This window comes from Cervus elaphus, chromosome 18 (assembly GCF_910594005.1).
Source record: "Cervus elaphus chromosome 18, mCerEla1.1, whole genome shotgun sequence".
Taxonomy (NCBI): Eukaryota; Metazoa; Chordata; class Mammalia; order Artiodactyla; family Cervidae; genus Cervus; species Cervus elaphus.
The window spans coordinates 59,801,139-59,818,892 of NC_057832.1; the positions used below are offsets into that span (position 1 = coordinate 59,801,139).

At 41.2% G+C, this 17,754-nt stretch overlaps 1 protein-coding gene across 5 annotated transcripts in view; it reads right to left on the minus strand.

Annotated features, from left to right (window-relative positions):
- Positions 1 to 17,309, minus strand: part of ST7 (suppression of tumorigenicity 7) — a 255,042-nt gene extending 237,733 nt beyond the window's left edge. For 2 of the 5 annotated variants that reach the window (XM_043873358.1, XM_043873359.1), the window contains exon 1: positions 16,942 to 17,237. In XM_043873358.1, coding sequence (XP_043729293.1) covers positions 16,942 to 17,092 — 151 coding nt within the window. In that variant the 5' untranslated portion in view covers positions 17,093 to 17,237. Of the gene's footprint in view, positions 1 to 16,258; positions 16,743 to 16,941 lie in introns of those variants that run through there. The other 3 variants (XM_043873360.1, XM_043873357.1, XM_043873364.1) reach the window with 3 other exon arrangements.
- Between the last annotated feature and the right edge of the window lie 445 nt (positions 17,310 to 17,754).

A 17,754-nucleotide genomic window follows, 5' to 3' on the forward strand; every position in this document is an offset into this window, starting at 1 on the left:
TGAGGCACTAAAATTTGACAGCATTTGTCAACTAGACACATGTAAAGGACAGAATATTAACAGATAAAGATAATCATGAGTCCTGAAAGTGAGAAAGAGAAACTGAGCTCTGCTGCGAGGAAAAGCTAGTGATCTGTATTTCAATGAAAACATCCAACAGGCCACTGAAAATGCAAACCTAGAAGCTGAGACAGGGTCTGAAAAGAAATAAGACATCCGAGTTTCATGTACATGAGATTACTGAAGGGTACAGCATAAGAAAAGAAGATGACTAAAAACAGAATCTTGAGAAATGCCTCTTGTTAGGAAAAAGACCCTTTTAAAAAAGACCCTTTTTAAAAAATGGTCCAAGGAGGTAGAGCAAAGTACCTTATGTCAGGCATTTTCCATCTGCCCATCTTCTACTTCCCACCTTCTCTACCCTACCCTCTGACTTCTAGTTGATCCATCTAATGGGAGACCCCAACAAGGGATTAAGAGTGGGCAGGGAAGAGGGGGAGGACATTCTTTCCTGGCTCCCAACTTACAGCTTCACCTCAGAGTCACAGAGTGGCCCCTGCTCTCTAGAAAGACCTCAGCCTTCTGTACAGCCATCTCTCCAGGTTCCAGTATCTGCTATTTCCTGTGGGCCTGCCGATGGCAATGACTCCCCGCTGCTGCCAGCTCCAAAGTAGTGCACTATCATTATTGATAAATTTTCCTTTATTATTTTCCTGCCCACAAATTTATTAAATTCTTCTCAACTAACAGGTTGAGCATATGATATGTCTCCTGCTGAGACCTTCATCAAGGCAGTGCCCTTGGGGCTTCCCTTGGGGCTCAGTGGCAATGAATCTGCCTGTCAATGAGGAGACACCCGTTTGATCCCTGCTTCAGGAAGATCCCACAAGCCTTGGAGAAGCTAAGCCTGTGCCCCGCAACTACTGAGCCTATGTCTAGAGCCCAGGAACCACAACTGCTGAAGTCCAAATGCCCTTGAGTCCATGCCCCACAACAAGAGAAGCTACCACAGTGAGAAGGCTGTGCGCCGCAGCTACAGAGCAGCCCCACTCACTGCAACTACAGAGAAGCCCACACAGCAACAAAGCCCTAGCGCAGCCACAGATAAACAAACCCATAAAAAGACAGTGCCCTCATCTCTGCCAGCAATAACTATACACGTAACATGTAGCAAAGCATTTAACTTCCCCCACTCAAAATCCTACACAACATTCTAGTCTAGGATCTAGTCTAGCTAATTGGTCCATTCTATCTCTGGTCTCCTCTGATGCCTTTGAAGATGTTGGCTTCTAAGACATCAGAACCGGGATTCATCCTCACTAGCCCCTGCGGAAGCTGAGCCTCCAAGAAAAAGCAGATCTGAAGACATCAGAAAAGCTCACACCGACAGATCAGGGAGCAGCCTTTCCCCTCCCTGGCAAAAAGATGTGTTGTTCCACGTACAGTGGCCCAGCCTTTCTGACCTACTGTTCCTCTCTTTGAAGATGGCCAGTGGCCGGTAAGCATACCTGTCTTACCAAAGGATGTGAGGATGGCCAGAAGGGGCCAAGGAATGACTCAACTAAGCCCTTGGCACCAAAAATTAAGCTTTCCCTGCTTTCCTAACATAAGTGATGCTGAAGAATGTAGCACGTCACCAACCACTAGCCTGTCAAAGAGAATTCTGGCACTGCCAGCCCCCTGTGGGCTGAAATTGTGGCCTCGAGATTAAGATCTCATTACTATTCAGGATTTAGTGCCCCAGTCAGCTACACCCCAGATTAAAATCAGCCCTCTAGGGCCAAGCTAGGCAGGCACATTGGCCCTGATTTTGCTGCAACGATGACAACTGTCCAAAGGTATTTAAAGAGTGGGATATGGGTGGGGGAAGGGGGAGCTGGGTTCGGGATGCACCAAAACAAAGCCATGGGATTTCTAAAATTCACACTGAAAAGTAAAAGAATCGCACAGAAAAGACCTGAACATTTGAGTATCAGGTCACATAAGAATGTGCTATGCTGGGGATTTCCCTAGCGGTCCAGTGCTTCTACCACAGGGAGCACAAGTTCAATTCCTGGTCAGGGAATTAAGATCCCAATGCTGCATGGTGCAGCATTTCCTGCAGGAAAGAAGAAACACAGTCCACACACCATTGCAGAACAGACCTGGCTTGTCAACACCAAGACTTTTCAGTCCCCGGGAAACCAGGAGTGCCTCACTGGCTGTCTCTTTGAAGGCCTTGCCTCCTTTCCATGTTCTTTCTAAAACCCCTAGCTCCTAGCTAGGGGTTGTTAGGGCAACAGGAAGAACTGGACACCCCAGAGCCCCAAACCAGCCTTCCCATGAGCCTTTCCCCTCCCTGGCAAAAAAATGTGTTGTGGGTACCTTTCTTCCTCCCCACCCCTCTCACCTGAATGGAGCCCACCTGTAAGCACTCTCAGATGGAGCAGTGACAATAAGCCATCTTCCCAGAGAAATGCCCCAGAAATCCATTTATTGAAACTCACAACATCAGCATATTCTTAATACCAGTCACATTTTCAAAGGAGTAATTTGCAATATATAGCCTATGAGCTAAGTTGTTTCAGTCATGTCCAACTCTGCCACCCCAAGGACTGTCGCCCATCAGGCTCCTCTGTCCATGCGACTCTCCAGGCAAGAATCCTGGAGTGGGTTGCCATGCCCTCCTCTAGGGGATCTTCCTGACCCAGGGATCAAACCTGTGTCTCTTATGTCTCCTCTATTGGCAGGCAGGTTCTTTACCACGAGTGCCAACTGGGAAGCCCTGAATAAATAGCCTTTACTTGTTCTCTTTTAGGTGGTCTCTGTATATTTTCACAAGGGAAAGCAAAACTCTTCACTGTAGAAGTAAGGGCTGGGCAAAGTGACTTCGGTTTTAAGAGTATGGTATTTGAAGGAGAGAAGGGAGTCACTTCACAGTGTAGAACTCAAGAAACACTGGACCACCTCAGCCAGGTGAGAAAGGTCAATATCAACAGTGATAAATTAATAGCATGTACCCTTGATATGTGAAGAAAGTGGCACTTTACTTCTGTGGTTCTCCCTCCGCAAATCTATGATCCCAGAAAAATCATGAGACACATACCTGACATATCCCAGTTGGGGACAGCCTACAAAATTCCCAACTAATGCTTCTCAAAACTATCAAGATTATCAAAACAAAAGAATGAAACACTGTCACAGCCAAAGAATCTAAAGAGATGTGACAGCACTGTAGTGTGGGATACTGGATGGGAGCCTGGAACACAGTAAACGAACATTTGGTAAAAACTAAGGAAATTTAAGTATGTGAAGTACAGACTTCGGTTACAAATGATATGTCACAAATGAACTTACCTATGAAAAAGAAACAGACTCGCAGACATAGAGAACAAACCACCAGGAAGCAGGGAGTGGGGAAGGGGTGAATTGGGAGGTGGGGATTAGCAAATGCAAACTACTGTATATATTCATACACGCAGGCTGCCTGACCAAGGCCACTCTTTAATGTCCTCAACAATGGGTACCAGTGGGAAGGGAAGAACGGACAGTAGTCCTGAACACCTGGTAACAACAGCACCCCCCTGGAGCACTCATGGGCAGGAGTGGGCATTAACAACAGTCATAAGGGGCACAGGGGCCCTGGTGGACCCTGTGGGCTCAGAATTGTTACTACTTATTCATTCTAACATATCCTCAGTCTGACATCTGTAGGCAAGTATAACCTGAAACATTTAGATTTGAGTTACTTTGTAATCAGGAGCAAGCTAACCTATAAGTAGCAAAGTGAATCCCTTGATATTTTGCAACACTTTATCACATAATGTGTTTGATCACAGGTGGTTTGATTTAGGAACACTCATCTTATTTCTAATAGTAACACATGCTACATTAACTTCTCATTAATTTGAGAATTTTACCATCTCATTTTGGATAATCTGCCGCATCCTGAGGTAAGAAAACTAGGACAGGTTAAATGTGGGCACACAACATTGTTGCAAGCAATCGTTACTTCTCTGGTGCCTCTAAGAAAAGAGGTGAAAGCAATGTGCCAAGATTGCGAGAGAGTGGTTTTCATCTAAAAAAAGTGGAAATAATGTCATTTCACAAAGACAAATGGACTTCCTGCCTAGGAGTGCATGTGAACTATAACTAAACTATTTAAAAGAAAAGCAACTTGAAAGGAATAACACAGTCTAGCTGCCACTAGTCAGTGTTAAAAAGAGATTTCTGTAAGCCAAGTATCAAGAGCATTCACATATCAATAGCATATTTTTAATGAAATATAACATTTTATCAAAATAATACATGATTATAACAAAGGCAGGTAATGTATTAATACTGTCTTGATGTCTAAATATTGTTATACCTTCTTTGGTTTTCGCAGGTGTTACAAACAGAATTATATACACTAAAAAGTATTTTATATTTTACTTCTAGCTCATGTTTGTTCACTAGAAAGTGAGCTAGACATGAGACAATAGATGGTCATAATGCTCAAGACATGGTAGAGAAAAGCCCTTGCTTGTGACAATTGCTACAACTCCATTCCCCAGCTAGTCCCAGCCTGCAATCATTGTACTTACTAATATTATTAATATCATTTAAGTTTTCTCTTTGGACTAAGCAAATCTTTATTTTCTCTTGGCAGTTTCTCACACAAGCTTTGAATTTCGATCCTCACCAGCCTGAAGAGTAACATGTTCCTTATCTTATAATTTTAAAATATTTGAATTACTCTTCTCCATCACATATATTCTCATGGTTAAAACTAAAAGTAATTATTTTAAAGAATTATAGTTCCTTTAACTGTTTTTAAAATCTACCAGAAATTGCTGCACTTTCTGTAAGCAAGCAACAAAAAAAATCTTTTAACTGCTAGTGTAAAAACCATTTTTAGGAATATTTTTATAGCTAAAACTAATTTACATCTGCATATATTTGCTCAGACTTAATTGATGTTATGTTCTCATCATTAATGTACTTTCCCTTGAAAAAACTGATTGTTCAAATTATGTAGAAGAAAATGAATTATTCTTAATGACTTTCTTCAATTGATTAGATTTGCTATATGATTCTTTTTTTTGTTTTTTTTTTACATTTCAGGCTTTTATTGAATGACAATGTATATACAACTTTCAGTTTGGAGAAAAAAACAATTGAGAAGCAAGTTTCTAATATTTAAAAACTGCAGTTTAACCTCTCATACGTCATCTCTCAAATGTAAGGCTGCAATAAAAAAACATTCTCTTTGCTAAAAGAGCCAAAGAGCTATGGTTTTGCTAAAGAGCTATGGTTTTCCTCTAAACCATACTGTCAAGTACTCTGAGTCTGAACTGAGAAAGTATAATTTGCTTTATTTTAAATAAAACAAGTCAATGATAGAAGACAGTATTTCTCTTTCCCTTACAGCAATGTCCAGGGGAAAAGTACAAACTAGATCGCACCAGTTCTTACTATGTGACACTACAGGAAATCTAAATGTGTGTCACCAATTGAGGAAAGTGGGTGTAATAACTTGCAAAACACCACAAGAGCATTATTTTTTAAGTTCTACTAATAATGCCCAATAAACAGCACCTATCTAATAAAAGAAAAGATCAATTTGGTAAGGAAGTAAATTTCATTCTCTTATTTCCAAGAGAAGGAGACTAGAAATTGGAAAAGCTTAACAGAGGGGAGAACTGTAAGCATTCTACTATTCAGTTCAGTCGCTCAGTCGAGTCCGACTCTTTGTGACCCCATGAATCGCAGCACGCCAGGCCTCCCTGTCCATCACCAACTCCCGGAGTACTCAAACTCATGCCCATAGAGCCGGTGATGCCATCCAGCCATCTCATCCTCTGTCGTCCCCTTCTCCTCCTGCCCCCAATCCCTCCCAGCATCAGGGTCTTTTCCAATGAGTCAACTCTGCATTAGGTGGCCAAAGTAATGGAGTTTCAGCTTCAACATCAGTCCTTCCAATAAACACTCAGGACTGATCTCCTTCAGGATGGACTGGTTGGATCTCCTTGCAGTCCAAGGGACTCTCAAGAGTCTTCTCCAACACCACAGTTCAAAAGCATCAATTCTTCGGTGCTCAGCTTTCTTCACAGTCCAACTCTCACATCCATACATGACCACTGGAAAAACCATAGCCTTGACCAGACAGTTATTTTTGGCAAAGTAATGTCTTTGCTTTTTAATATGCTATCTAGGTTGGTCATAACTTTCCTTCCAAGGAGTAAGCGTCTTTTAATTTCATGGCTGCAGTCACCATCTACAGTCATTTTGGAGCCCCAAAAAATAAAGTCTGACACTGTTTCCACTGTCTCCCCATCTATTTCCCATGAGGTGATGGGACCAGATGCCATGATCTTAGTTTACTGAATGTTGAGCTTTAAGCCAACTTTTTCACTCTCCTCTTTCACTTTCATCAAGAGGCTTTTTAGTTCCTCTTCACTTTCTGCCATAAGGGTGGTGTCATCTGCATATCTGAGGTTATTGATATTTCTCCCGGCAATCTTGATTCCAGCTTGTGCTTCTTCCAGCCCAGTGTTTCTCATGATGTACTCTGCATAGAAGTTAAATAAGCAGGGTGACAACATATAGCCTTGACGTACTCCTTTTCCTATTTGGAACCAGTCTGTTGTTCCATGTCCAGTTCTAACTGTTGCTCCCTGACCTGCATACAGGTTTCTCAAGAGGCAGGTCAGGTGGTCTGGTATTCCCATCTCCTTCAGAATTTTCCACAGTTTATTGTGATCCACACAGTTGAAGGCTTTGGCGTAGTCAATAAAGCAGAAATAGATGTTTTTCTGGAACTCTCTTGCTTTTTCGATGATCCAGCGGATACCTACTTGCTAATGAAATAGCTGGAGAAGGAAATGGCAACCCATTCCAGTATTCTTGCCTGGGAAATCCCATAGACAGAAGCTTGGTGTTCAGAAGCTACAGTTCAGGAGGTCACAAAAGAGATGTACACAACTTAGCAACTAAACAACAACAAAATAAAATAGCATTTTAGAATGGTATTACAGCAGACTTTGAAACAAAACAAAAGCCCCTGTAATTCTAGATCATATGTAGATTCAGATTCAAATTGCTTATTTTTTATAAAGCCACTTCTTTTTTTAAAGATTTTTCTGCCTCAGAGTTTGTCAATTGTTTTTGGTATTTTAAATTAAGCTTTTTTATTAAAAAGAAAAAAAGACCCTACTCACGGACCTAAAGATTCCTTTAAAGTTATCTATAGGCTTCCTCAAAATTTCAGAAAGACTAACACTTAACCAATATCCTTTATTAGATTTGGAAGTCAACTTATGGAACCAAATTAGGGTTCTACATGAAGTATATTTCTTACTAGAACACCTTCAATTTCTCAAAATTTAGAGGGAAAACAAATATTCCCACAGATAAATTTTGCCTTATTTTGCTGAGAGATTTAGTAACTACAATTAAACAATGACTCTCTGGCCCCAGCCATTGCTAATATGACATACTGCTAGAGCTAAATGACCCTGTCAGCTTCTTATTTTAGCACAGGAGATAGTTCAGGAAAGCTTGCCATAGTTGAATGACTACTAACAATAACACATGAGCAACTGCCCTGCTCCACTGTAACATAAAAAATGAATATTATTATATATTCCCTCTCTACCAGGAAACTCAAAATCCTCTCTAGATAATTTTACAATGACATCTCACATACAATAAGGAGGTTGGTAGATATTATTTCCTATTATCAACAAACAGATATTCAATAGTGTGGCTATAAACAATCTGATAATAATTCATTATTCTGCTTAGTGCAAGTCTTTGGTATTCTTTCAATTTATATTTTAAATAATTTACTTATTTATAATACAATTTTAAAAGGTTACTTTCCATTTACATTTATTACAAAATATTGCCTACATCCCCACTGTTAAGTGATATATCCTTGAGCCTATCTAACACCCAAAAACTTGTGCCTCCCACTCTCCCACCGTTATATTGCCCCTTCCCCTTTCCCTCTGGTAACCACTAGTTTGTTCTCTGTATGAGCCTGCTTCTTTTTTATTATAATCACTAGTTTGCTGTATTTTTTTACATTCCACATGTAAGTGATGTAATACGGTATATTTCTTTTCTGACTTATTTCAGTTAGCATATTACCTTCCAAGTCCACCCATGCTGTTGCAAATGGCAAAATTTCATTTGTTGTATGGCTGAGTAGTATTATATTGTATATATACCACTTCTCTTTATCCATTCATCCGTTGATGGTCAGTTAGGTAGCTTCCATACCTTAGCAACTGTAAATAAGGCTGCTATGAATATTGGGGTACATTATCTTTTTTAAACTTTATTTATTTTAATTGGAGGCTAATTACAATATTGTGGTAGTTTCTGCCATACACTGACATGAATCAGCCACAGGTGCACACGGACAGACCCAGAAGTGGAACTGTTGGGTCACATGGTGGTTCTACTTTTAATTTTTTGAGAAACCTCCATACTGTTTTCCACAATGGCTGCACCAATTTACATTCCCACCAACAATGCAGGAGGGTTCCCTTTTCTCCATGTCCTCATCAACATTTTTTATTTATGTTCTTTTTGATGATAGCCATTCTGACAGGTGTGAGATGATACCTTATTGTGGCTTTCACTTGCATTTTCCTGATGATTAATGATGTTGAGCATCTTTTCATGTGCCTATTGGCCATCTGCATTTCCTCTTTGGAAAAAAGTCTAATTTATTATTCTCTAGAAAGAATATCCAGGATAAAAGAGATCCCACTATATATCTTAACCTGTCATTTCACTGTGAGAGACAAAGCCTAGAGAATAGAGACTTCTAAAGAAACAACCTACTATTAATGCCTTGGGCTATAGTAGTTTACAGTCTACAAAGCACTTTCTCATTCATTTTACCATCTCATATGAAGTTGCCTTCCCATTCTGCACCAAGCTGGAAGGCCAAATGCAGCTATCTAAGCCACACAAACATTCATAGAATGCCCAGGGTTGTGCCAATTACAGTGTATTTAAAAAGAATAAACACAACTTGTGACATTTGACCAGGTACACGCTTTTTGTCAATCCCATTCCAGCTCCACATCTAGACAATCACTAAGCTATCCTAATCAAACTTATACCACACTAACCCTTCTTTCCTTTAGGGTACTCCTGCTCTGAATTTTTCCATTACTTCCACTTCAGGCATTCACCTCTTCTGAATACACAAGAACACTCTTTTCCCTCCCTTGTCTTCAAACCCCTGCTCCAGTTACCTCATAAGAATGCTTCTATCTCTGAGTTTCATCTGTGAGCCAAATAACAAATCCAGTCTTGAGTGCTAAGTATTAGCAATACGCCCATGAACCAAGATAAAGAAAACTTTAGGTGGTAAAATGAACTAAGAAGAGGACCACTGGTGCCATCGATCTTGGAAAGCCTTAAAAACACCCAGAGTCATTCATGCATTCATCTTTCCATGTATCATCATGAACAATGACCATATGATGGAAATATAAAGATGAAAAACTCATAATCCCTTTTCTCAAGCTCTTCTGAGTATACTCCAGAAACAGTCCCTTTCAAAAGTTTCCACCAAGTTCTCACCCTCATTCATAAAGCTGCTTTCCCATTAAAATACATTTCTAATGGGTTCACCTGTGTTGCTTCCTTTAATGGGACAACTAGTATTATAGCAATACTTGTTCTGTTTGAACATTTTTCATTTCACATGTACAAAGAGAATATCAACTATATAGCTATTTATATGGGATATAGCCAGACTTGTTGTCAAGACCAGGGAGCATAACAACCCATAACAAAGTAAGCAGCACAGAGCCTGGATCACGTAAGGACTCAATAAAGGTTGGTTCCTCACCCCTTCCTAGTTTCAGCCAGCAGATTTTCAATCTTATTTTTAAGATGTGACTTCTACCATGCAGCATCCTTAATCACAGGGAACAAAATATATCTAGAAGCACAAGTGAATAAGGCAATATATTAGAGGATTTTCATTGTTCAGCACACAAAATAACTGCAGAAGCTAGGAGAAGTATAACTGACATGAGACTGTGTGTCCAAATAATAATTAACAAGAATAACATAACTTCAATTTTACAGGCATCTGCTGCTCAAAGTAAATGAATAAACAAACCAGTGGATGGATGAATTAACCAATGAATGAACACAGTTCAGAGTCAATGAAATGGACTGGGACCAGGTACATGATATATGGCTGCTAATATTTTTATGTGCTATGCTCAAGATTCAATGCTAAAGATCTCATTTAGAGTTCAAAATAAAACTATGAAATAGAGATTATTCTCTATTCTGTTCTCATATTACAAATGAGGAAAGAGTCTTACAAAGTAATTTGTCCAAGTTTCCCAACAATTGGCAACCTGGAATTTGAACTCAAATCTTCTAAATCCAAAGTTCCTTTCATCTTATCAGAGATGATATCTCTCTTTCATAAATACAATACTTCATGGAGAAAAAAGAATTTCAGTAAAATTGGCAATAAGGCAAATTTCTGTAATGCTAACACTATGTTCACTCTGGCTTCTCATATAAACTTAGAAATGGTTTCTATGGTTAGAGAAGGGAAATATGCAAATATATGAGCTAAATTAATTATGCTTAATTATTTCTAATCACTTCAAATTATGTTTCTATGAAGTTTCATAATGCCTGACAATATTGTTCTTAAGAGTGTCCCAATCAAATATTTCTTCTATTACTCTATCCTTCCATACAGACAAGTATTTCTTCCATGGAGGTAGAACCCCAAGTTCCATCCTTATAGATAATATGAGGCACTTAGCTCAGCAAATTCCTTTGTTTGAAGTTTCAAGTTATGTTACACAAATTGGCTTCCAAATTGGGGCTTCTAACATTCTTGTATAAATTTACTTTACAATAGGACTTCACTGGTGGTCCGGTGGTTAAGACTCTGCTCCCACTGCAGTGGGCACAGGTTTGATGCTGGTCAAGGAAGTTCTGTATGCTGCGCATCACAGCCATACTTTACAGTATGGACCAGAATAACCTTCTTTAAACTCTGCCCCTAAGAAAATGGATCAAAATGAATTAAAATTTTGGAACTTAAGTAAACACTTCAAGGTAATCTTTATAACTTAGAGTCAGTAAACACAATTCTAAATCTTATAAGAAATTACCACATATATTTCAAAATAATTTCCTAAAGGACAGTGTTACTTCTGAGTCACCACAACCAACTGACATTGATTTTCATCCATTCAGCAAATACATACTAAGCATATGTTAGGTCCAAACACTAACTGTTCAAGATCCTGACGACCCACAAGAAAGCAGACAAATCATAACAACAAATGAGGTCCCTATTCTCACGGAGTTTACAATCACATGGAGGAAAACTATGAGAATGCAATAAACAAATAAACAAGTAAAAACTATTGCAAACAGGGCTAAGTGTTATACAGAGAATCCAAATCCGGTGACATTTATAGTGACCGGTCATTGTGGATTGGATCATCAGGGAAAATCTCTCAAAAGAAGTGAATTTAAGCAGAGATGTGAATAGTATAAACATGACTGCATAAAAGTCAAGTAGGAAAACATTCCAGGTTGAGGACACAGCTAGTGCAAAGGCCACAAGGCAAGAACAAGCAAAGCAAGTTTAAGAATGAGAAAATATCACAACCATCTGGAAGACAGTGACCTCAAGAAAGTGGCAAAGTTCAGACAGGAGGGGTAGGAAGGGGTCATGTCATCAGATTTTGTAAGCCAGGATAACATATTTTGATTTTATTTTTAGTGAAATGGAAAGCCACTGAAGGAAAACACATAAAATCTGGACTTGTATCTACTAAGAATTAGAATTCCTTGGTGGCTCAAATAGTAAAGAATCTGCCTGCAATATGGGAGCTGCTGCTGCTGCTAAGTTGCTTCAGTTGTGTCCGACCCTGTGCGACCCCATAGACGGCAGCCCACCAGGCTCCCCCATCCCTGGGATTCCCCAGGCAAGAACACTGGAGTGGGTTGCCATTGCCTTCTCCGGCAATACGGGAGACCCAGGTTCAATCCCTGGTTCGGGAAGATCCCCTGCAGAAGGGAATGGCTACCCACTCCAGTGTTCTTGCCTGGAGAATCCCATGGACAGAGGAGCCTGGCAGGCTACAGTCCATGGATCAAAACGAGTTGGACACGACTGAGTGACTAACTCTTTCTTTCAAGTCCATGTATTTGCTCAGTTACAGACTCTGCACTCAACGAAATTTATCCCAAGGCACTGAAGCAGAATTCTGGAGCTAGAAAGGATCTTAAGGAATATAAAGCTGTCGTTAAACATGTACAGAAACTAAGGGTCTTAAAAAAAAAAAAAAGCATCATTCAGATTGCTTCATTATGGCTGAGAGAAATGTCTCCAAAAGTAAGTAAAGGCAACTAAGACGTCTGGGATCTATCCTTAACTCAAAGCTGACAATCATAAAATTGTCCTTTTATGTGTTCATAAATTGGACCACCATGGATTAGATACGTATGACTCACCATGGAATTTCTTAAATTTTTGTGATGGTTTCCGACTTCTGTCTAAAGCTGTAAACTTAAATAAGGCACATAGCCAGTGATGTGTTTGATCAATTTCATTGTTCTAATCCCAACTCACTGAGTACACCACAGCTTTGAGACTGATTCATGCAAAGAATGTTAAGGAACCACTATGTGCAAGGAAGTACAGTGGAAAATGAAGAACCAGAGTCTAGTAGTCTAGTATGTATACAGAAAGAGAGACACATACAAACACTGAAACATACTGGATTGGCCAAAAAGCTTGTTTGGGTATTACTGTAATACCTTATGGAAAAACCTGAAAGAAATATTTGGCCAACAAAATATATTAAACATACACAACCATAATTAATGCAAGGTAAAAACTGTCAACATGCCTCTCAGATAATGTACAATGAAAACTGGAGGAAATATCACATTCAGTTGAGAGAACCAGAAGGCAGCATTCAAGCTAGTCCTTGAAACATGGATGGGGTTTACAGGTGGGAAAAAACATTTTAGGCAATAGGTACATCAGGGGCAAAAAGCCTACGTAAACTACAACAAGGCCCTCAGGACAAGAAATCCAGAGTGTTAATTAAGTTTAGAGCAACTATTTCCAATATGAAAATATGCAAATCTGAACTGCACCTAAAGTTATGTATATTTCCATTCAGTAATATAAAAGTTTTGCATCTGTATTTATCATCTTAATTAACACCAAAAAAGAGTTCTATAACAAAACAATCAAACTTAGGTTAGACTAATATATTTGCTTTCCAAAAGGAATACAATAGGATTTAAAAGATCTTTGAAAACTTGTTTTCCAAGAAACAGAAAAAGAACTGGAAAATCACTTAAGCTTCTTGGTACAAAAATGTCAAAAGGTGTACATTTAAGAGAAGGTGCAAAGTGTTTCAAATTCAGCATCTAAAAACCTCAGAACATAGGGAAGATGAGAATGTGCTATCAACACCACAATACATAGCAAGTTACAGCGCTATTTTTTAAACATTAATCTATGCTACTGCTTTTTCTCGAATAACATCCTGCATGACTGCTCCTAACTACAATTAATGTTCTGCCCTTTTGGAAAAGCATTGCTTTAGGATAATTAATTCACTTGAAAACTGACAAGTAACAATATAATTTGGGGTTTTCAAAAATCTTTTTAAAAGTTCATTAATCATAGAACTACTTTAACATTCTTCTATCCAACTCAAGGCAGAACGTGGTCACAAATGAATTTCAAAGCTAACCACTGTGTTCCTAATATGTTTGTTTTCTCCTTTGTCTTTCCTAAAATTCATTTTTCATTATACGATTTAAAACTTCAAGCAAACAAAAGTCAGGACCACATGACATCACAGGTGAATTCAATCAAACATTTAGAGAAGAGTTAACACCTGTTCGCCTCAAACTCTTCCCAAAAAATCTGCAGAGTAAGGAACACTTCCAAACTGAAGTCTATAAGGCCAACATCACCCTGACACCAAAACCATACAAAGATATCACAAAAAAAGGAAATTACAGGCCAATATCACAGATGAATATAGACACAAAAATCCTCAACAAAATACTAACAAACTGAATCTAACAATACATTAAAAGGATCACACACCATGATCAAGTGGAATTTATCCCACAGATGCAAGGATTTTTCAATATTTACAAATCAACCAATGGTATCAGCTTGCCTAAGGAAGGAGGCCTGGGCCACCCACAGCTTCCTAAAAGCAGCTCTAGCTTCTGTTGCCTCTTCAGGGATATCTACCTTCATCATCACAAGAAAAGCAAACACCACAGGGCCTAGTAACAGCAAAATGAGTCCCTTTAGAACCCATTTAGATCTCCCTGGCAGGACAAGTTCACATAGGAGGAAACTTCTCCCTTCACCTTCGCACAGAAGTAGCAGAGAGAGATGAGTCTCTGGGTGCTTCTCTTTTACCTTCCTGTATGACTAAAACTACATAAAACTACAATGAAAACAGAAGCCCAGCATCACTGGGATAAATGGTCTCAGGTTCCATCATGTGTCTAATGAGATTCAACACAGATGGTCTTTTCATCTTCATGTTTTCTCTATCTCTTATAAGCCTAAGTGAGTTAATGATGCTAATGCAAATTAACAAAGGAGTTTGAGAAAAAGATTTAAAGTTGTTGGGAGAGGACCTAACAATTTTATTCCTTAAAATTTTTGCATTTTCCCAATTTTGCTCCTTGCCTGCGGTGTATAAAACACTGGTTTGTGGCACTTACGGGCACATGCACACAGATACGCTCACAGATGATTATTTAAACTACTTTAAGGCAAAGGAAGGAGGAGGAGTAGAAGATGAGATGATTAGACAGCGCCACCAACTCAATGGACATGAATTTGAGCGAACTCTGGGAGATAGTGGAGGACAAAGGCATGCCAGGAGGATAGTGGCATGCTAAAGTCTATGGGGCCTCAACTGAGTGACTGAACAACGAAGAAAATGTAGTATTACAAATGTGTATTACAAAGTATTACAAAGACCCTGATGCTTGGAAAGACTGAAGACAGGAGGAGAAGCGGATGACAGGGGATGACACGGTTGGATGGCATCACCGACTTGATAGACATAAGTTTAAGCAGGCTCCAGGAGTTGGAGATGGGCTGGGAAGCCTGGTGCGCTGCAGTCCATGGGGTCGCAAAGAGTTGGACAGACTGAGTAACTGAACTGAACAAATGTGTGTTCTGAAATCAAAAATTTAAATGTGCATTAAATGAGAAAGGTTCACATTTTTTAAGCCTCAAAATGAATTCGTTGGGAGAAAAAAAAATCAAACCACTTACCAACAAATACAAGATTTCATTGCCATATATATTCAAGCAACTTCTTAAAATAACAAAACTTTGGGACTAGAACTTATCTTAGAGATATATTTGCCACAAGCAAGGAGACAGTATTGTGATAAGCAGCCACTCATAATAGATGAAAAGTCAGAATGCCATTATCACTAGGATAACTGAATCCAAAGGCTGAACAACTCCTATAAAAATGGCAAGATGATTCTACGGTGCAGAATTCATCTGCATCCCAGGAATAAGACCCCAAGGGATATTACAGAACAAATATAAATATGAACATGAGTTCAAGTTAAAGTAATCAAGATTTCCATTTAAAAGCACAAGTACCTAACGAAATGTGTACCTTACCTCGTGTTCTAAAAATTATTTTAGTGTAGTTACCACCACACAGGAAAATGCATTTCCAGACCCTGACTCTCTGATTATGTAAATCACACACTAAGCAGAATGCATATATATTCAGTTAAGACTGAAAGGATTTCCCAAATTACTGTCAACTTTAAAAAAAAAGAGGAGAATTTTCTAACGATTCCCACAAGTATTTCCAGATTTCAAGAACTATAGCCCTTCCTGCAAAATATACTTTGTGTTTTTGATTTGTCTCTGGGGTGTTACTGCTGGTGTGTGTTTTCTTTGTGGTTGTTTTTTAATGATTCAGTCGGCTGGTTGCAAGTTTAAGATCCTGTTCTAATTACCTTTGGCACTTACGACCGTGGATACAAGACCTGCGGGGCTCCCTTCTTAGCATGTGGGGCTTTATCTAAGATCCTGAACAAGACTAGTTACCAAAGCCTTATGCAAACGGGAACAAGGAGAGAGAGAAGGGCTGAGACCATTAACAATCATAAATTCCAGATTTCCTGTCTCTGCTTTTGTCCCTGTGACATTCCCTCCGGCAACCTGACACGTCATCTATAGCCCTCATGGTACCTTCGAGAATCTCTCTCCCGTCTATAAGTGACGCCGCTATCCCCGCAACTCGCAACTCTGGGGGTGGGTGGGGGGCTCGAATCTCGGCAGTCCCGGCCCCAGGTGCGGGGTCGACGCCTTCGGGGGGCTTCGCCGATGGGTAGCACCCTCACGGGGGCGCTCCGCGACCGGCGGAGTGGCGCGGGTGTCGGGAGGGACGCCTCGTCCGACTACACTTCGGATGTTCGGCGCTGGCGGCAGACAGCGTGTGAGGGAGGACACGGTCCAACTCTGAGGAGCCCTCGGGGTTCACGCGCAGACAGCCGAGGGGCGTCCGCGGGGACTCCCTCGCTCCCGACCTCCGTCCCCTCAGTCGCCCGCCGACAAGCACCTCAGGCGGAGGAGCGGTAACCTCCTGGCCCGGGCCGCCTCACGGCGCGGCGCCTCCTCCGCAGGGTCACTGGGCCGCGGGGCCGGGAAGGCCGCCGGCCGCCCTCGCACGTCCCGTCGACCCCGCCGCCCGGCCCCCCAGGCTGAGGCGCCCAGTCCTCGCCTGCTGGCCGCGGGCGTCCAGTGCGCGGGCGCCGGCGCGTCCCCGAGCGCGCGCCCCGCCACCCCCGCCAGTCGCGGCCCCGCGCGAGTTGCACTAACTTTCCGGGGCGGGGGAAGGGCGAGCGCCGTGGGCCCGGCTGCCCGGGCCTTACCTGTGCTCAAATTGTCGTTGATTTTCAAGGGCACCCGCAGGATGTAGACCAGGAAGAGGACGATGAAGAACCATACGGTCCAGAGATAAGTCCAAGACCAAACTATGCAGGACTTGAGCTGCTCCAGAAAGCCCGTGCCCGCTTCAGCCATTTTTCGGCGCTGCTCTCTGCTGCCGCGGCTCTCGGTGTCTGCCGGGATGATTCACCGGCCCGGAGGCGCCGCTCGCGCCGCCGCCGCCGCCGCCGCGGCCCGGGCGCCCCCGGAGGCCGCCCGCCCGCCGCCGGGGACTCGGGCGCGGCGGGAAATCGCGCGCGGGCCGCGGGCGCGCGGGCCTTTCTTTCCCAGCTTTATTGCTAACTCTCTGAAGGCCCCTACAAGTGGCTTTCGTGGAAGGATCACGTGGCTCCTGCCCCTCACGTTCTGATGCCACTTATATTATGCTAATATTTAAAAAGAAAAGCTAAGTGGCGTACTCAGGGAAACCTTTGACATGTTCATGGTAACTGACTTACATTGAGGGCTTCCTATTTTGTCTGTACAATCTCACCTAATTCTTCAACAATCCCCATTATATAGATAAGAGAAACTGAGGCACAAAGTGAGTAATTTACCTTCAGCTGGAGCCGAAATTCATTTGCAGCATGATGAATGCTAGCGCCCGAGGTCTTAAAATCAACGCTTTTCTCCTTTCTCTCAGAATTTAAGATTCAGAGGGATGACTAAACCCGGAGCAGTTAGAAAAAAATAGATGTATTCCTGTCACCGATTAATAGGCCTGAAAAATAAATCATTCTGTTAAGGGAGATGTGGGT